Source organism: Coregonus lavaretus (genome assembly GCF_964263955.1).
Source record: "Coregonus lavaretus genome assembly, contig: HAP1_SCAFFOLD_996, whole genome shotgun sequence".
NCBI classification, from domain to species: Eukaryota; Metazoa; Chordata; class Actinopteri; order Salmoniformes; family Salmonidae; genus Coregonus; species Coregonus lavaretus.
In genome coordinates this window covers 3,610-24,291 of record NW_028162008.1, presented here as the reverse complement: position 1 = coordinate 24,291, position 20,682 = coordinate 3,610, and the positions used below count along the sequence as shown (strand labels likewise).

Below are 20,682 nucleotides of genomic sequence, written 5' to 3'. Positions count from 1 at the left end.
CTTTTTTTCTAACCTGTGAACCAAATTATTCTTTGATCAACTTGTGCACAGAATAAATGTATATAGGTTTCCCACAATTTGATTTGTAAGTGCTATTGAATCATCACAGTGAAAATACACATTTGTCCAATAATTTAGATGCAATTTGAGGGGAAAATGTGCCAATCGAACCCAAAACAATCAGTAATATTTTCATACAGTACTGGAGCAAATGCTTTATTAAAGGGGTTGATAAGAATGAGGCACAAGGTTGGTGTGTAATACATTTTGTATCTGGTATCAAAACATTTTCTTCTACTATTAGGCAAGAGTTGGTCATTATCAGCTGTAATAATATGTTATTTGGTCACGGTAACATTAAAGAGCAAATTAAATAATCAATTGCCATTAGTGATGAGTACAGAATTCATTACAACACAATATAATGAGAAATTACATGTGTAAAAGTATTTACATCATAGAGTACAACTTGTGGATGCTTATTACAGCTTATACCCCCCGTTTTAAGACAAAGGCACTTGAAAAGAACCAGACTGAAAATGAGACACTAGTCAGTAACTAAAACAGGTTAAATCCATCATCACAACAATAATAACAGGGAATTGTGTGTGTCAGGTATAGCATTGACTACTGTATATGTGGCAGAGTGTGGGGAACAGGGCCAGAGTCAGCTCTAACTGAGCCAGAGGATAAACATGGGAGGTCCCACCCAGGAAGAGCAGGACAGCCAATGGGAGCCAGGCCTCGTGTCATGTGACGGCCATGTTCTGGCTCGCTGCCTCGGGGGTGAGGAACTGCACTTTGGGCACGGTGAGGGCCGAGTTGTTCCTCCGCATGGTGCCGGAGCTCCCGCCGCTGTTCCTCATGGCGTTGTTCCGCCTCATGGAGTTCCTCTTCCTCAGTGAGTTCTGGTGGCTCAGCTCGCTCTTCTGTAGCGTCTGGATGAGTATGGAGGGCTTCTCGTCCAGCTCGCGGGCAGAACACCTCGGCGTCGCCACCTTGACCGTGTTCCCGAACTTGGAGTAGTCCACCGAGTACACCCCGTCCTCCTCGGTCACGATGGGCACAAAGCGGTGACCCCACTGGATCTCCTCGCTGACATAGGAGGTCCGGGCCTGGGTGGTGATGCCCGTGGTCTCCACCACGCCCTCCAAGATCACAATCACCTCCAGGTCGCTGCACTGCAGCTCCATGGCCGACAGGTCGTACAGCGGACTCTCCTTATCGATCGTATGGCAGATAATGAGCGGCGCCAAGAGGAAGATGGAGTTGCTCGCCGCGGCGCTCTCCGTCTGCACGTCGATCTGGTGGATTGGGATGACCTCGCCTTCGGGGGTGGTGGTCTTGCGGACCACCTGGAGGCGGACGGCGGCGCCAATGATCATGGACTTGCGGAGGTCGCCCACGCGGGTCATGAAGCAGAGGCGGTTGTTGCGCACGGCGATGACGGCGTTGCGGCTGAAAATAAGATATGACAAGATATTAGATAAACTTTATTGTCCATTTTCTTTACCGATCACATTTTCTTTACAGATCTGTAACTATTTTCCAGTATCTAGGATACCGATGCCAGCAACCCTCTGGTAGCCAGTTCACTACCCATGCACCAGGGCTGCACGATACTAGGGCTGCATGATATGGATATACTAGGGCTGCATGATATGGATATACTAGGGCTGCATGATATGGATATACTAGGGCTGCGTGATATGGATATACTAGGGCTGCGTGATATGGATATACTAGGGCTGCGTGATATGGATATACTAGGGCTGCGTGATATGGATATACTAGGGCTGCATGATATGGATATTCTAGGGCTGCATGATATGGATATACTAGGGCTGCATGATATGGATATACTAGGGCTGTATGATGTAAGCAAACAATCTAACAATCTAATCTAGCATGCAACCTTATAGAGAATCTAACAGCGAGGAGGAGGAACTGCGCTGCTTGATTGACAAGGGGTGGGGCTAAGTGTGTGTGGGAAACAGCCACAAGAGGATAGGGAGAGAGACTACAAACAAAGTAAACTATAAAAACGTCCGTCACACACGGCTTAGTGGCGTCTCATATATTGCATGAAATACGGATCTCTTGCGATATGGATATTGCGTTTTCGATGTGAATTCGATTAATTGTGCAGCCCTACCGTGCACCAGATTTAGGATTCGAACTGGCAACCCTTCGGATGCTGGCCCGCCTCTCTCTATCCTCTACCTCTCTAGGGTGACGTTTTCCCAAGGTACAGATCTAGGATCAGCTTCTGCTCCCCCAATCCTAACCTTAACCATTAGACATTTTTTAAATGTATTAAATATTATTATATTTGAGTTACGATTTTTGGCCTAAAATTACTAATTCCATGATATACAAACAATCTCCAATAGATGGCGCTGTAGCCTGGCAGCGCGCCCTGTATTTGGGCCTACAGTCAGATTCAGAATGTGCTCAGTCATCATAGCCAATTCATTGCTTGACGACTTTTGACGTGAAAAATGAGTGCTGTGAAAATTAGAAAAGTGGACTCTGAATGTTGTGTGTTTTAAAGAAGAATGGACAGCAAAATACTTTTTTACTAATATTAGACATAATATGATATGCCAAGAATTGATATGCCAAGAAAGTGTCGCTGTTTTTAAGGAATATAATATCAATTATCATTTTTCAAGCAAGCATGCGAACTACGCTAGCAATCTGTCCTCTCAGGAAAAGGAAGGCCTCAAAACTTGCCACAAACTTAAAAGCCCAACAAAATATGTTTCCTAAACGGTGCTCTACTCAAGACTCCGTAACTAAGGCAAGCTACGTAGTGGCACATAAAATCGCAAAGCATAGCCTTTTGCTGAATGGGGAGTTTGTGAAAGAGTGCTGGTATACTTTGTCCTGAGAGTAAAAGCCAATTCGAGAAAATTAGCTTATCACGCAGAACCATCACCAGGCGTGTGGAAGTGATAGATGAGGAGCTAATTTCAGAGTTGAATAAAAAAGCAGATGGCTTCGTTCTTTTTTATATAGCACTGGATGAGAGTACTGACATCAGAGACACCGCTCAACTTTTCATTTTTGTCAGAGGAATAAATGAGAACTTTGGAACTTCTAGCGATGGAATCAATGATGGGAACAACCAGGGGCTCTGATTTATATGACAGGGTGTCTGCCTCCTTGGAAAAAATGAATCTACCATGGAGCAAACTGACAAACATCATAACAGATGGATCACCAAATCTAACCGGTAAAAACATTGGCCTACTAAAAAGATTACAAGACAAAGTAAAAGAAGAAAGCCCTAACTCAGAGGAATTTATATTTCTTCACTGTATTATTCATCAGGAAGCGCTGTGTAAAAGTGTGTTAAAGCTGGAAAATGTTGTCAAAGCGGTTGTAAACCTTGTCAACTTTATACGGGCAAGGGGGCTTAACCATCGTCAGTTCATTCAACTGCTCAATGACACAGAGGCAGAGCACCAGGACTTGTTGTACCCTTCAAATGTGCGCTGGCTAAGCCTGGGAAAAGTATTTTGCCGTGTGTGGGAACTGAGAGGGGAGATAGGTATGTTCCTTGATATGGTTGGTAAAGCTGACGACTTTGCTTTCGGTGTGGACATATTGGGGCATCTGAACGTTCTAAATGTGAAACTGCAGGGAAATTGTATTTTTGTGCATGAACTGTATTCCAAAGTGAAAGCATTCAAGGCCAAACTTATGTTGTTCCCCAGACAAATGAACAGCCGGTCTCTCGCTCATTTCCCGACACTGGCCGCACTGAACGCGCTCACATCGCAGTGCCGCACTGAGACATACAGTAGCACTTTGATCGACCTGCATGCTGAGTTCCCGCCGCTTTTCAGACTTCACCAAGATTGAGACTGAGCTGGAGCTTGTATCATGCCCCCTGTCTTTCGACAGTGAGAAAGCACCACCAGACACACAATTGGAGCTCATCGACATCCAATGTGACAGTGCTTTGAAGGAGAAGTACAAAACAGCAACAATAGTCCAGTTCTATGGCTCACTGAATGAAACAAAGTTTCCAAACATTAAAAAGCACGCCCAAAGGATGCTTGTTTTATTCGGGTCCACATACAGTATCTCACGAAAGTGAGTACACCCCTCACATTTTTGTAAATATTTGAGTATATCTTTTCATGTGACAACACTGAAGAAACGACACTTTGCTACAATGTAAAGTAGTGAGTGTACAGCTTGTATAACAGTGGAAATTTGCTGTCCCCTCAAAATAACTCAACACACAGTCATTAATGTCTAAACCGCTGGCAACAAAAGTGAGTACACCCCTAAGTGAAAATGTCCAAATTGGGCCCAATTAGCCATTTACCCTCCCCGGTGTCATGTGACTTGTTAGTGTTACAAGGTCTCAGGTGTGAATGGGGAGCAGGTGTGTTAAATTTGGTGTCATCACTCTCACACTCCCTCATACTGGTCACTGGAAGTTCAACATGGCACCTCATGGCAAAGAACTCTCTGAGGATCTGAAAAAAAGAATTGTTGCTCTACATAAAGATGGCCTGGGCTATAAGAAGATAAGAAGATTGCCAAGACCCTGAAACTGAGCTGCAGCACGGTGGCCAAGACCATACAGCAGTTTAACAGAACAGGTTCCACTCAGAACAGGCCTCGCCATGGTCGACCAAAGAAGTTGAGTGCACGTGCTCAGCGTCATATCCAGAGGTTGTCTTTGGGAAATTGACATATGAGTGCTGCCAGCATTGCTGCAGAGGTTGAAGTGGTGGGGGGTCAGCCTGTCAGTGCTCAGACCATACGCCGCACACTGCATCAAATTGGTCTGCATGGCTGTCGTCCCAGAAGGAAGCCTCTTCTAAAGATGATGCACAACAAAGCCCGCAAACAGTTTGCTGAAGACAAGCAGACTAAGGACATGGATTACTGGAACCATGTCCTGTGGTCTGATGAGACCAAGATAAACTTATTTGCTTCAGATGGTGTCAAACGTGTGTGGCGGCAACCAGGGGAGGAGTACAGAGACAAATGTGCCTTGCCTACAGTCAAGCATGGTGGTGGGAGTGTCATGGTCTGGGGCTGCATGAGTGCTGCCGGCACTGGGGCGCTACAGTTCATTGAGGGAACCATGAATGCCAACATGTACTGTGACATACTGAAGCAGAGCATGATCCCCCCCCTTCAGAGACTGGGCCGCAGGGCAGTATTCCAACATGATAACGACCCCAAACACACCTCCAAGACGACCACTGCCTTGCTAAAGAAGCTGAGGGTAAAGGTGATGGACTGGCCAAGCATGTCTCCAGACCTAAACCCTATTGCGCATCTGTGGGGTATCCTCAAACGGAAGGTGGAGGAGTGCAAGGTCTCTAACATCCACCAGCTCCGTGATGTCGTCATGGAGGAGTGGAAGAGGACTCCAGTGGCAACCTGTGAAGCTCTGGTGAACTCCATGCCCAAGAGGGTTAAGGAAGTGCTGGAAAATGATGGTGGCCACACAAAATATTGACACTTTGGGCCCAATTTGGACATTTTCACTTAGGGGTGTACTCACTTTTGTTGCCAGCGGTTTAGACATTAATGGCTGTGTGTTGAGTTATTTTGAGGGGACAGCAAATTTACACTGTTATACAAGCTGTACACTCATTTCTTCAGTGTTGTCACATGAAAAGATATACTCAAATATTTACAAAAATGTGAGGGGTGTAATCACTTTTGTGAGATACTGTGTGAACAAACGTTCTCAGTCATGAATTACAACAAATCCCGCCACAGGTCAAATTTAACAAATGACCACTTGTCAGCTGTTCTGAGAATCGCTACATCAAAGATGACACCAGACTTTGATGCCCTTGCCAAGAGAGGTGACCAGACCCATTGTTCACATTAAGACTCGAATAACCGTGACTGGGATAGGCAAGGATTATGCTTTTTCATGGTGATGGTTATGCAGTGAGAATTATCCAGCAATGCACTTGGATACAGGTAATAACTACTCAGTCAGATTTGGGCTGAGGTGATTGGATAACTGTAAATATGGCTCACAATGGAGATGAGAATTGTTCCTTAATATGCTTTCAAAAACAGACCATTCCAAATGAAACGGATGCTCTTACCATATGTTTCACTCAAATTGTATAATCTTTTTTTAAAAACATTTTGCATGTCTCCAGTCATTTAATATATATCTATTTTTAAGTTTGCATACTGTGATTGTAAGTTGTATTGTACTTTACAAGGGTAGAGATGCAGGATCTGTGTCTGTGTTTGACTGTGTCTGTGATGTCATAAACTATATAAATTTTGTGAAAAATTTGTACAAAATTTGTGAAAAACGTGTTCACAAAAAACAAGGGTAGAGATGGTACAAGGGTAGAATTGTTCTGCAAGCATATGTACACCTACAGTACACAAGTAGTTGCGTGTCAATGTGAAAATGAATAAAGGCTTCACATGTTTTGTCACGCATATAGTATTTGGCCCTTCACTTGGTTTAAAAAACTCAATGTGGCCCTTGTGCCAAAAGGTTTGCCCACCAATGATCTAGGGGCAACTTCACCCTACGCTGGCCCGCCTCTCCAACCTAATCTAACCTCTAGGCTACCATCCCACCTGAAGATGAGCGTCTCGGCGCGGCGGTGCGACTGGGCTGTCTTCATGAAGATGCACCCCAGCATGATGGCGTTGATGATGAGGCCAGCGATGTTCTGGAAGATGAGGACGGCGATGGCCGTGGGGCACTGCTCTGTGATCATACGGTGGCCAAAACCGATGGTCACTTGGACCTCGATGGAGAACAGGAAGGCTGAGGTGAATGACCTGCAGAGCAGAGAGAGCAGGTCAAAGGTCAGGGGTCAGAGGAAATGAGAGTTAAAGAGGAGGGAGACGTTGGACATAAACATTGGTCAAGGGTCAGATGTTTGTTGTAGACACCTGATCCTACATCTGTAATAGCGGTGTAGAGACCTGATCCTACATCTGTGGTGAGGGTAGAGACCTGATCCTACATCTGTGGTGAAGGTAGAGAGGTCACAGGGGTCAGAGGAGCAGGAAGCTACTGGACAGGCTGTGTGGTTTCATATGGCTTCCTGTCCTCATCTGCTTCCCCCTACAACCACTGATCTCAGAGGACTAAATAATGACAGCAATATGTTGGAGACTTTAACTGGGCAATCAGCAGTTGAAACAATAACAAAGCGTGCTCCACTCCCCTGCTTCAGTAAAAAGCTGAGGGATGGGGCCGGAGAAATGTAACCACTCTCAAATTCATAGACAGAGCTATGGATGCAAGGACTGATCATCCATGATATCAAAATGATAGTTTTAACCATGTCTCAGTGGCCTTGTGGTTAGAATGTCCACCCTGAGATTGGAAGGTTTGGAGTTCGATACCAAATACTGTAAAAATGGGACCTGATGCGTCTCTGCTTGGCACTCAGCATTAAGGAGATTGGGGTTAAGGCCCAGTGATAGACTAGCGTCCTGTACTTGTACATCAAGCTGCCTCACGCTTCCTGCTCGCACACGCCAATGCTCGTGCAAGGCTACTTACTTTACTTCCATGTTTTGAGGCTTTATAGTGTTTGTTTACATTGACTTTGTTTACAAACATTGGAATAAAACAAGCTTATATTTGCATTCAGCTGGGGTATGACAGTTGAACAATAAATTATACTTAAATTCTTTAAGAATCAATTGGTACATATCATTCATTTATAAATCCAATAATAAATGTAGCAACTGCAGATTTGCCCTTTTAAAGGGATACTTCAGGATTTTGGCAATGAAGCCCTTTATCTACATCACTAGTCAGATGAACTCGTGGATAGCCTTTTTATGTCTTGCATGCAGATTGAAGGAAGTTACTAACTATCATTAACGCAATTGCTACCTAGCGTTAGCGCAATGCCTGGAAGTCTATGGTAACTGCTTGCATGCTAGTAGATACCGTAGACTTCCAGTCATTGCTGGTAACTGCTAGTATGCTAGTAGATACCACAGACTTCCAGTCATTGCGCTAATGCTAGTTAGCGTTGGCTCCCGAAACGACCTCCAACTTCCTTCATACTGGATGCAGAGACATAAAAATGGTTTCCATGAGTTCATCTGATAAAGGGCTTCATTGCCAAAAAAGTATTCCTTTAAGTTCCTTATCAGTTGAAGAAAATTCGTTTTTTTCTATGGCAAGGAGCTCTATCATATAACTGTAACAGTGTTATAATAAAACATAGCAAAGTTATTCTAAAACTGAGTATATGTAATAATTGCACTAAAAGTCCCCAATAAATCCATATAATTTATTCCCGCCCTTAAAATACACAAGTTACCACACAAAATACAGACATTCAGAAATATATAGAAGTTAAATCCCCAAACATCAACAGTTCAAAATATGTATAGAGCCTATACTATACTACTCACTTGACGTTGGTGACGCACTGCTCAATGCCAGACGTGCGGTTGGGTTCAAGGTCTCCATGGGCAAAGGCCACAAGCCACCAGCACATGGCGAAGAGGAGCCAACTGCACAGAAAAGTCATGGTAAAGATGACCAGGGTGAAGCGCCATTTCAGGTCCACCAGAGTGGTGAAGACGTCTTGCAGGAATCTTCCCTGTTCTCGGATGTTCTTGTGCGCCAAGTTGCAGGATCCGCTCTTGGCGATGAAGCGGGCTTTGTTCACCCGGTCCCTGAACACTGGTTTGCGGGGGATCCTAGAAGCAAGCCCCGGTAGGGAGAACTCCTCCGGGATGATGCTTTTTCTCGCCAACATCCTTACTGCATTTGCAATAGAGGAACAAAGTTTCAGTAAACCGAAGTGTTTTTTTAGTCGTGCGTAATTATCCTGTCAGCTTGCGTAAAACATGATTCAGAGTTGGATAAATTCTTACCCGGGTTATTTGGTAACGTTTTTCATCGATTTGATTTCAATTAACTTCTATCACATACAAGTTTGTAGCTGTTTGGTCAGCTCTATCGCCACTTCCAAAAAGTTGTACTGACGGGTGAGAGCTTCCAGGCAGTCACCGACCAAGGGCGCATCCCAAATTCTATTGACGTAGCTGCTCCACTCTATGGGCGGGATGCAATGCACTGCTGGCTTTGTTCAACAAAGAGGAAACTACAGTAATTACTTCTAAATTATGTTTTTGTTTTGTTTTATTGATTTAAAAACAAAACAATATATTTGTACCCGTTGGAAATTATGTTTAGTTCATCGATACCGGTATTTGAGGTAATGGTTAAACCATCCCATTACTGGGTACAAAAGCAAAATATCATTGATGTTTTATTTTTATACAAGGCAAGTGTAATAGAAAAATAACTTGTTTTCCAACAGTAAGCTAATTATTGCTGTGTTATTACATTATCATGTGGTCCTCTGTAGCTCAATTGGTAGAGCATGGCACTTGTAACGCCAGGGTAGTGATCCCCGGGACCACCGATACGTAAAAATGTATGCACACATGACTGTAAGTCGCTTTGGATAAAAGCGTCTGCTAAATGGCATATATTAATTATTAGGATAGGGCCACTTCCCATTGATGACCAAGAGATGGCGCCATTTAGCAACTGATGTCCTCTGCGAGGAGGTCTGGTGTGTCGTGTGTGAGAGACAGAGTGAGTGTAGGTGAGCGTTTTAAACTCAAAAAGCACTTTCACTCAAAGCACATTTTTATTATCAGTTCAAGTGTAAAAAGGTAGGCACACAGTGTAATGATCAACTAGTTCTATACTTAAAACATAAAATAAAATGAAAAAAGACTACACGTAGTCTCGAAATGATATTGATAATATTTCAACATATATTTCTGTGCACATTCCCAAGATTGAAAATATAAACAGTAAAAGCAGAGATGATATCATCTCTTGTGATATGGATCAAGGATATCTGCAGTCTGAATGACTATAGATCTATAAGTAGAGTGTACAAAACATTGAGAACACCTGCTCTTTCCATGACATAGACTGACCAGGTGAATCCATGTGAAAGCTATGATTGCTTATTGATTTCACTTGTTAAATCCACTTCAATCAGTGTAGATGAAGGGGAGGAGACAGGTAAAATAAGGATTTTTAAGCCTTGAGACAATTGAGACATGGATTGTGTGTGCCATTCAGAGGGTGAATATTTAAGTGCCTTTGAACGGGATATGGTAGTAGGTGCCAGGCGCACCGGTTTGAGTGTGTCAAGAACTGCAACGCAGCTGGGTTTTTCTATCTAGAACCTAAAAGGGTTTTTGAGCTGTCCCCATAGAACAGGGTTCCCCAACTGGTGGCCCGCAGGCCGATTCTGGTCCACGGGTGGTTTTATTTGGCCCCCCAAGCTTTCTGAGCAACCCCCCCCCCCCCCCCCCACACACACACAAACAAAAAGGAAATCAGCTCCAAGTGATTTTAATTTAAAAAATCTGTTCCCAAGTATTCTCACACATACTGTAATAGAGACACATGATCATATACAACTGTAAGCAAGGTTTAAAATCATTATGTTTTAGTTAAACATGATATCTGTTTGGGCTTCAATTTGCAGTCTACAAATTATTTGTAATTATGTTCCGACCCCCCGACCATCCGTTCAAGACAAAATCGGCCAACGAACAATCCTTCGAATAACAATTTTTGGTTCCAGCTAGAACCTATTTGGTTCCAGGTAGAACACTTTTGGGATCCATGTAGAACCCTTTCCACAGAGGGTTCTACATGGAACCCAAAAGGGTTCTACCTTGAACCAAAAAGGGTTATCCTATGGGAACAGCCGAAGAACCCTTCTGGAACCCTTTTTTCTAAGAGTGTAGGATTAACAGACAGTCATAGCCGTACACACACACCACACCACAGCCTTGCCTTCAGATTCATCAGAGGGAAAGTAGCCTACCACTCATCTCCAATGTCATTCTCCTAGACAATATATCAGTGCTCTAAATCTATAGTCATTCTCCTCTCATGAGATCATCTTTCTAGAGAGTGGTGAGAGTTGTGTCTCTGCGCTTTCTGACAGACTGACTGAAACCAAAGTGCTGCTTTGCCCATAAAAAGACAACTCTGGTGAAGGATAGCAGCCACACTATAGGGGCCATGTTGTTGACCTTTGGCCTTTTACATACATGGACCCACCCGCCACTGCAGAAGCTACATTAAACATACTTGGCTTCTACTCACTTATAATGTATGCATTGGAGAGTTTGGAGGTTGAGGGGATTCCTAGCCTGGAATCCAAGCTAAATGAAACAATGGTGAAGTAAAACAATGGTTCAGTCTGGTTCAACCAGGCTAGAAGACGCTTACCCATTCATAGATTATAGAGAGGGCGTCTTTCCAGAAACGAGACAGAGGTGTTAAATGAATGGTTCTTCTCACTTGGTTGAGAGGTGAGTTGAAAACATGAAAACAGCCGACACGTGTGTACGGAAAGTAGGGCAGGAATTGTGGGTCATGAGTTTGGGATTGAATAAGAATGAAGAATGAATAAAAAACGAATTTCTTGAGATGAGAAACCGTTTTACACACAAACAAAACAACACAGCAGTATGGTGGTAAAAACAAATACTGAAATTCTTCAAAGTCACATTACAAGAATCAGTTTGGCATTCAGGCTATAATACAATACAAAGAAGTCAATATAACATTCTCATTGTTCGATATGCAAAATAACTATACACATCCAGGTACTACAGTGGGACAGTGGCACAGCTCCCCAGAAACCAGGTTTAATACTGAAAATATAAACCACTTTCCTTACCAATAACACCAGCCAGAACCATGTATGGTAGAAACGCTGGCCTGAGCTACGCTAACCCTGGCTTATGGTAGGGAGAAGAAAGCGGAATCTTCCCTTATCATTTAGGGCTGGATCTTAACTTAAGATCAACGTGCATAACTCCCAAGTTTTCACATACATCTTGACATGAATGCATGGTTTACAGTACACAAGGTTTGTACAAGTTGAAGTTAGGCATGCACATCTCACGTTAGGATTCAGTCCTTTAGAGCACACCCATTGGGTGAAAGCTGTGCATTTCAAAGAGGGGTCAGTGACCACTAAATGTCCACAGTCCCATGGTTCAGTCAGCATAGCATCTCATCAGACAGACAGAGGGTCGCCGGGCTAAAAATGTTCCAGCGATATATACCCTACAGTGTTGGTACCATACTAGTAGTACTATAGTATACCTGCTTATTGCTTACCTATGAGTAATGGTGTAAAATATATACATATACATACATGATCTAGTAATAAGTGTAACAAAATATATCATTTAAACATAAAACATTTAAGTAAAGCTTTGTAAAATTGTAATCATATTTAATGACCGATTGTGATCCTTACAGGACCAAGTTAATAGGTCAATAATTCAATCAATCAATCAATCAATAAATAACTAATAGATTACCAATAATCAACACAAGAAGGCCATCAGTGGTGCTTTGGGAAGCAGTGTTTCCCCTACCATTACCAAGTTGGGGTGGTCCACCGGCCCGGCTCCGTTTCCCCTACAGTAACCTACAGTATTAGCTTCAGTCAATAATGATAATAATATCTGGACCTCTGCACCCCACCTAAGCATTGTGGGAAACACTGAGGAGGCTGATTAATTGATTAATGAATTGATTGATTGATAGACTGATTGATGTTGTGCTGGCTGACAGTGTGTGAGTCTACATGTCAGCCCTGACGAAGGAAGCGAACATGCCGTCCTCGTGCTCCAGAAGGCTCTCTGGTTTGTCCATCTCCAAGATGTTCCCTCGCTTCATCACGATCACCAGGTCAGCTTCCAGGATAGTGTGTACACGATGCTGCATGAAGAACACACACACACACACACACACACACATTACATTGATTGTTTAACTACACAAAAAAGAGTAAGGGATGCAATGCAGCTTTGACTTGCAATGTAGCCAGACAGACAGAGATAAACTGTGCTGAGAAAATCTAACAGATACCTGAATAAAAACATGTATTTTCATTTAGTCTTATTTCACAACCCCAAGAGTCAACCTCCAAGAGCCAACTGCTAATTAGATTAGATGTAGTATCCCTCCTTACCCCCAGACAGATTAGATGTAGTATTCCTCTTTAACTCCCAGACAAATTAGATGTAGTACCACTCTCTTTAACCCCCAGACAGATTAGATGTAGTATCTCTCTTTAACCCCCAGACAGATTAGATGTAGTATCCCTCCTTAACCCCCAGACAAATTAGATGTAGTACCCCTCTATTTAACCCCCAGACAGATTAGATGTAGTATCTCTCTTTAACCCCCAGACAGATTAGATGTAGTATCTCTTTAACCCCCAAACAGATTAGATGTAGTATTCCTCTTTAACCCCCAGACAGATTAGATGTAGTACCCTTCTCTTTAACCCCCAAACAGATTAGATGTAGTACCCCTCCTTAACCCCCAGACAGATTAGATGTAGTATCTCCCTTTAACCCCCAGACAGATTAGATGTAGTATCTCTCTTTAACCCCCAGAAAGATTAGATGTAGTACCCCTCTCCTTAACCCCCAGACAGATTAGATGTAGTATCCCTCTTTAACCCCCAGACAGATTAGATGTAGTATCCCTATCCTTAACCCCCAGACAGATTATATGTAGTACCCCTCTCCTTAACCCCCAGACAGATTAGATGTAGTATCCCTCTTTAACCCCCAGACAGATTAGATGTAGTATCCCTATCCTTAACCCCCAGACAGATTAGATGTAGTATCCCTATCCTTAACCCCCAGACAGATTAGATGTAGTACCCCTCTCCTTAACCCCCAGACAGATTAGATGTAGTATCCCTCTTTAACCCCCAGACAGATTAGATGTAGTATCCCTATCCTTAACCCCCAGACAGATTAGATGTAGTATCCCTATCCTTAACCCCCAGACAGATTAGATGTAGTACCCCTCTCCTTAACCCCCAGACAGATTAGATGTAGTATCCCTCTTTAACCCCCAGACAGATTAGATGTAGTATCCCTATCCTTAACCCCCAGACAGATTAGATGTAGTATCCCTCCTTAACCCCCAGACAGATTAGATGTAGTACCCCTCTCCTTAACCCCCAGACAGATTAGATGTAGTACCCCTCTCCTTAACCCCCAGACAGATTAGATGTAGTACCCCTCTCCTTAACCCCCAGACAGATTAGATGTAGTACCCCTCTCTTTAACCTCCAGACAGATTAGATGTAGTATCCCTCTCCTTAACCCCCAGACAGATTAGATGTAGTACCCCTCTCTTTAACCTCCAGACAGATTAGATGTAGTATCCCTCCTTAACCCCCAGACAGATTAGATGTAGTACCCCTCTATTTAACCCCCAGACAGATTAGATGTAGTATCTCTCTTTAACCCCCAGACAGATTAGATGTAGTATCTCTTTAACCCCCATAAAGATTAGATGTAGTATTCCTCTTTAACCCCCAGACAGCTTAGATGTAGTACCCTTCTCTTTAACCCCCAAACAGATTAGATGTAGTACCCCTCCTTAACCCCCAGACAGATTAGATGTAGTATCTCTCTTTAACCCCCAGACAGATTAGATGTAGTATCCCTCTTTAACCCCCAGACAGATTAGATGTAGTATCCCTCCTTAACCCCCAGACAGATTAGATGTAGTATCCCTATCCTTAACCCCCAGACAGATTAGATGTAGTACCCCTCTCCTTAACCCCCAGACAGATTAGATGTAGTATCCCTCCTTAACCCCCAGACAGATTAGATGTAGTATCCCTCTTTAACCCCCAGACAGATTAGATGTAGTATCCCTCCTTAACCCCCAGACAAATTAGATGTAGTATCTCTCTTTAACCCCCAGACAGATTAGATGTAGTATCCCTCCTTAACCCCCAGACAGATTAGATGTAGTATCCCTCCTTAACCCCCAGACAGATTAGATGTAGTATCCCTCCTTAACCCCCAGACAGATTAGATGTAGTATCTCTCTTTAACCCCCAGACAGATTAGATGTAGTATCCCTCTTTAACCCCCAGACAGATTAGATGTAGTATCCCTCCTTAACCCCCAGACAGATTAGATGTAGTACCCCTCTCTTTAACCCCCAGACAGATTAGATGTAGTATCCCTCCTTAACCCCCAGACAGATTAGATGTAGTACCCCTCTCTTTAACCCCCAGACAGATTAGATGTAGTATCTCTCTTTAACCCCCAGACAGATTAGATGTAGTATCCCTCCTTAACCCCCAGACAAATTAGATGTGGTACCCCTCTATTTAACCCCCAGACAGATTAGATGTAGTACCCCTCTCCTTAACCCCCAGACAGATTAGATGTAGTACCCCTCTCTTTAACCCCCTGACAGTGGTCTCAGACAGCATGCAGTACCAACCCGGGAGGCTGTAGAGGCCTGAGAGGCAGGGTGGGACAGGGCCTACTTGTGAGTCCTCACTAAGACACTGAAGAGGCTGTCCTGCTGTGCTAGCAGGTTGGCTGCAGAGTCAAACTCCACTAGCTGCCCCGTGGAGAACACCAGCACCTGTTCAGCCTCCAAGATGGAGGACACCAGGTGCTGGGCGGCAGAACGGTGAGAAGGATAGACGGGGAGACAGAAGGAGAGGAGCAAGAACAGACAGACAGGTAAAACAAGGAGAAGAAGACAGGTGAAGGAAGGACAGCAGACAAGCTGTTTGAGTCTAGAGAGGTTCATTCAGAGTTGAGATCTGCAGCACGCTTAACATCAATTTTAATCAGTCTCCCACTGACATCAATAAATGATTTATGGTAATGTTCGAGTTCCGCCTTATCCCAACTCTGAATCGGTCCGTAAATGCATTTGGAGGCATGAGAAGCATTTGGAGGCATGAGAAGCATTTGGAGGTATGAGAAGCATTTGGAGGCATGAGAAGCATTTGGAGGCATGAGAAGCATTTGGAGGCATGAGTAGCAGAGGTACAGTATGATGAAACAGGAGACATTGGAAAGATAGGATAAGGAAGAGGAGCTCATCTAAAAGCGAGGAGAAATCAGCTAGTCCTAGTCTCTATCCTTTCTCCAATGATTGATCCATAGAGAGAGAGAGCAGACCAAGAGGAGTCTCCACATCTATACACAGAATAACTCTTCCACATCTGACCTTTCAAGCTAATGACCTAATGACCTACAGGCTGTAACAGACTTACTGCAATAGTGACGACTGTTCGGTCGGCGAAGGCTGTCATCACCACCTTCTGTAAGACATTCTCCTGTAGGGGTGAGAAATGAGAAGTAGGTCAGCTCTTTAGGTTGTGTCCCAAATGGCACCCTATTCCTTGCATAGTGCACTACTTTTGACCATTGCCCTATAGGCCCTGGCCAGAAAATAGTGCACTTTATAGGGAATAGTGTGTCATTAGGAGCACAGCCTTAGATACAACCATGCGCACTCCACAGCAATGTCACTCCATTGTGAGTGTTGTCACCTCTTTGTTGTCTACATCACAGTGTGATGGAAGTTTGATAGAGTGTACCTGTCAGGGTCAAAGGTTAATGCTAGAGCTGTGACCGTAACGACCTCAGATTGATGTTGGCCTGCTTTTCCATATAAAAACAAATAAAGAGAGTCGCACACTCTATATATAAACTGCCAGTAATGTATATATATAAACTGCCAGTAATGTATATATAAACTGCCAGTAATTTACATATAAACTGCCAGTAATTGATATATAAACTGCCAGTAATTGATATATAAACTGCCAGTAATTGATATATAAACTGCAAGTAATTGATACATAAACTGCCAGTAATTTTATTGTAAACTGCCATGCCTCCGGACTGAAACCTGAGAGGCTGGAGGAGAGTGAGGGTCCTCACTGTCGCGCAGCAATCGCAACAAAACTTAACGGCCCCTAAAGATAGAATCCTTCATTAAAACAATAACAATACGTTCTCCCAGCCTCAGGATGGAGCTGGAGAAATGGAACCACTCTCAAATACATAGACAGAGCTATGGATGCAAGGACTGACCATCCATGATATCAACATTATGGTTGTAAACATGTTTTGAGGCTATATAGTGTTTGTTTACATTTACATCGTTTACAAACATTGGAGTAAAACAAGCTTACATTTTGGGTTCTGATGGGGTTACGACAGTTGAACTAAGCTCATGAGGTATTTATAAGTTATGTTCTTTAAGAATCAATGGGTAGATATTATTAATTTATAAGTCCAAAAATGGATACAGCAACTAAGGATTCTAGCTTGAATGGAAATCAGTGCTTCATTTACAAACAGGTGCCCTAATGAAGAGTATGTGGCTGGTTGAAATACATGGACATGTGTTCTGCTATTGATCAAACCTCTATGTACAGGGCTCAATAATGAATGTCTGGTTTGTTTTTTTATAATGTATCTGACATTGATTTATGTTTATACCCATATGCTGTAAAAGTAATGTCATAGATCTGGCTGTACAAAATGAAAAGAGCAGAAAATGAAACGTATGATCATAATATTACTAAAGAGCTAGTGATGGAGGGTACATGTGTCACGCCCTGGCTCTGGGGACACTGTTATGTTGAGCCAGGGTGTGTAGATCTATGTATTCTATTTCTAGGTTGGGAGTTCTAGTTTGTGCATTTCTATGTTGGCCTGAGTGACTCCCAATCAGAGGCAACGAGTGTCAGCTGTGAATGGTTGTCTCTGATTGGGAGCCATATTTTAACAGTCTGTTTTTCATTCGTGTTTGTGGGATTTTGTTTCTAGTTGGTTTTTGTTAGACCGTGAACTGTCACGTTATCGTTTTGTTGTTTTGATCGTGTATATAATAAAGAGTATGTTCGTCTGCAACGCTGCGCCTTGGTCCTCATCTCTGTTAGACGATCGTGACAGAAAATCCCACCACAACTGGACCAAGCAGCGAGTCGAGGAGCCATCGCCAGGGAAATCCCTAGCAGATCTCCGTGGCAGCCTCGACTGGGTCAAGCCGAGTGAAGAGCAGAGAGAGTGGACTTGGGAACAATGGAGGAAGAGCTTCGACTGGGTCAAGCCAATTGAGGAGCTGAATAGCGGGAGTTGGAGGCAGAAGAGCGAGAGTTGGGCGAGAACTATAGAGGCCTGGCCCACGGGGAGGAGAGACCCCCAGAAAAATTTTAGGGGGGGGCTCACGACGTCGGGGCAGCAGGAGGCCGCGATAGAGCGGTCCAGCGGGTTGGCAGAGGAGGCCGCCAGGTTACGGGGGCCACTGGTCGAAGAGGGGATGGAAGGTGTAAAGGCACGGCGAGAGGTACTGGGGTGTGTTACCAGTCCGGTCCGGCCCGTTCCAGATCCCGGTGTAGGGCCAGTGGTGTGTGTCCCCAGTACGGTCCGGTCTGTTCCTGCTCCCCGCACCAAGTCAGTGGTGCGCTTCGTCAGCCCGGCTCGGCCCGTTCCTGCTCCCCGCACCAAGTCAGTGGTGCGCTTCGTCAGCCCGGCTCGGCCCGTTCCTGCTCCCCGCACCAAGTCAGTGGTGCGCTTCGTCAGCCCGGCTCGGCCCGTTCCTGCTCCCCGCACCAAGTCAGTGGTGCGCTTCGTCAGCCCGGCTCGGCCCGTTCCTGCTCCCCGCACCAAGTCAGTGGTGCGCTTCGTCAGCCCGGCTCGGCCCGTTCCTGCTCCCCGCACCAAGTCAGTGGTGCGGTTCGTCAGCCCGGCTCGGCCCGTTCCTGCTCCCCGCACCAAGTCAGTGGTGCGCTTCGTCAGCCCGGCTCGGCCCGTTCCTGCTCCCCGCACCAAGTCAGTGGTGCGCTTCGTCAGCCCGGTTCGGCCCGCTCCTGCTCCCCGCACCAAGTCAGGGGTGCGTTTCGTCAGCCCGGCTCGGGCCGTTCCTGCTCCCCACACCAAGCCAGTGATGTGCGTCGTCAGTCCGGCACAGCCCGTGCCTGTTCCACTGGTGCCTGGTTCAGCACGGGTCAGCTGCTTCACGCCGGAGCTAGAGCAATCCGCTCCACCAGTGTGCAGTCCAGCTCCGGTCAGCAGGGCCAGACCGGACCAGGGGTACTTTGGGGGGTTAGAGAGGGAGTGGGGATCATGCCCGGAGCCGGATCCGCCGCCAAGGCGGAGTGCCCACCCGGTCCCTCCATTGTGGTATTTAGTTGGCGCGGTCGGAGTCCGCGCCTTTAGGGGGGGGTACTGTCACACCCTGGCTCTGGGGACACTGTTATGTTGAGCCAGGGTGTGTAGATCTATGTATTCTATTTCTAGGTTGGGAGTTCTAGTTTGTGCATTTCTATGTTGGCCTGAGTGACTCCCAATCAGAGGCAACGAGTGTCAGCTGTGAATGGTTGTCTCTGATTGGGAGCCATATTTTAACAGTCTGTTTTTCATTCGTGTTTGTGGGATTTTGTTTCTAGTTGGTTTTTGTTAGACCGTGAACTGTCACGTTATCGTTTTGTTGTTTTGATCGTGTATATAATAAAGAGTATGTTCGTCTGCAACGCTGCGCCTTGGTCCTCATCTCTGTTAGACGATCGTGACAACATGACTGTTAGGGTGTGTAAGCTCACCGTTGCCATGTCGATGGATGCGGTGGCTTCATCCATAATGAGGATGGAGCTCTTCCTGACGAAGGCTCTGGCCAGACAGAACAACTGCCTCTGACCCACACTGAAGTTTTCCCCTCCCTCTGTCACCACCGCGTCTGGAACACACACACACACACACACACATACACGCAAACACACACAAAAGTCGTTATTAAGGCAATCGTCTTTCTGAAAGCTCAATTTTAGTAGCATATTGTCTGATTAGTTTTCCCTCCAAAAGAGCGTCTGCTAAATGACAAAAATGTAAATGTAAATATGCTTTCCCAAAGATTGTGTGGTTGGAGGTGGCCAGATTGTGTGGTTGGATTTGGCCAGATTGTGTGGTTGGAGTTTGCCAGATTGTGTGGTTGGAGTTTGCCAGATTGTGTGGTTGGAGGTTGCCAGATTGTGTGGTTTGGAGGTGGCCAGATTGTGTGGTTGGAGGTTGCCAGATTGTGTGGTTGGAGGTTGCCAGATTGTGGTGACCAGATTGTGTGGTTAGAGGTTGCCATATTGTGTTGTTGCAGGTTTCCAGATTGTGTGGTTTGGAGGTGGCCAGATTGTGTGGTTGTAGGTAGCCAGATTGTGTAGTTGGAGGTTGCCAAAGTGTGTGGTTGCAGGTTGCCAGATTGTGTGGTTAGAGATTGCAAAATTCCAAACACTTTCCCCAAAACCCAGTTTGTAAGATTCCCAGTATTACAGCCCTAGATGTGACAGTCAGTCAGACAGACAGGCAGGCAGACAGGTAGACAGACACATACCCAGTCCCCCAGAAAGGGCTTTGACCATGTTCTTCAGCTGGGCGATTTCTAGCGCCTCCCACAGTCTGTCATCAGTACAGGTACACTCTGGGTCCAGGTTAAACCTGCCAGGGAGACATGACATCAGTACAGGTACACTCTGGGTCCAGGTTAAACCTGCCAGGGAGACATGACATCAGTACAGGTACACTCTGGGTCCAGGTTAAACCTGCCAGGGAGACATGACATCAGTACAGGTACACTCTGGGTCCAGGTTAAACCTGCCAGGGAGACATGACATCAGTACAGGTACACTCTGGGTCCAGGTTAAACCTGCCAGGGAAACATGACATCAGTACAGGTACTCTCTGGGTCCAGGTTAAACCTGCCAGGGAGACATGACATCAGTACAGGTACTCTCTGAAATACAGAGACAGAGATACAGGGATACATCCAGACCACAG

General features: G+C 44.9%; 2 protein-coding genes across 3 annotated transcripts; both read right to left on the bottom strand.

Moving 5' to 3' along the window:
• Positions 1 to 200: 200 nt before the first annotated feature.
• Positions 201 to 8,970, bottom strand: LOC311119754 (ATP-sensitive inward rectifier potassium channel 8-like). Of its 2 annotated transcripts, XM_084194412.1 has the most exons (4): positions 8,875 to 8,970; positions 8,407 to 8,761; positions 6,598 to 6,804; positions 201 to 1,458 (listed from the first exon to the last, which is right to left on the bottom strand). In XM_084194412.1, exons 2-4 carry the CDS (start codon positions 8,754 to 8,756, stop codon positions 750 to 752), a joined length of 1,266 nt encoding a protein of 421 aa, XP_084050538.1. In that variant the 5' UTR covers positions 8,757 to 8,761; positions 8,875 to 8,970; the 3' UTR covers positions 201 to 749. The 2 variants fall into 2 exon arrangements, with proteins under 2 accessions (XP_084050538.1, XP_084050537.1); XM_084194411.1 differs by having other exon boundaries at positions 8,407 to 8,970.
• A 1,395-nt stretch (positions 8,971 to 10,365) lies between these two features.
• Positions 10,366 to 20,477, bottom strand: LOC311119753 (ATP-binding cassette sub-family C member 8-like). Its single transcript, XM_084194410.1, has 4 exons — positions 20,240 to 20,477; positions 19,461 to 19,594; positions 16,119 to 16,181; positions 10,366 to 12,781 (listed from the first exon to the last, which is right to left on the bottom strand). The coding sequence occupies exons 1-4, from the start codon at positions 20,361 to 20,363 to the stop codon at positions 12,644 to 12,646; spliced, it is 459 nt and encodes a 152-aa protein (XP_084050536.1). The 5' UTR covers positions 20,364 to 20,477; the 3' UTR covers positions 10,366 to 12,643.
• Between the last annotated feature and the right edge of the window lie 205 nt (positions 20,478 to 20,682).

Excerpts from the sequence above, each read along its gene's own strand:
- LOC311119753 (XM_084194410.1), bottom strand. The coding sequence starts at position 20,363 with ATGTCATGTCTCCCTGGCAGGTTTAACCTGGACCCAGAGTGTACCTGT. Across the intron at positions 19,595-20,239 it reads AGCCCTTTCTGGGGGACTGG|ACGCGGTGGTGACAGAGGGA; the intron begins GTATGTGTCTGT and ends TGTGTGTTCCAG. Across the intron at positions 16,182-19,460 it reads CATCCATCGACATGGCAACG|GAGAATGTCTTACAGAAGGT; the intron begins GTGAGCTTACAC and ends TCACCCCTACAG.
- LOC311119754 (XM_084194411.1), bottom strand. The coding sequence starts at position 8,756 with ATGTTGGCGAGAAAAAGCATCATCCCGGAGGAGTTCTCCCTACCGGGG. Across the intron at positions 6,805-8,406 it reads CAGTGCGTCACCAACGTCAA|GTCATTCACCTCAGCCTTCC; the intron begins GTGAGTAGTATA and ends TCTGCTCTGCAG. Across the intron at positions 1,459-6,597 it reads GCCGAGACGCTCATCTTCAG|CCGCAACGCCGTCATCGCCG; the intron begins GTGGGATGGTAG and ends TCTTATTTTCAG.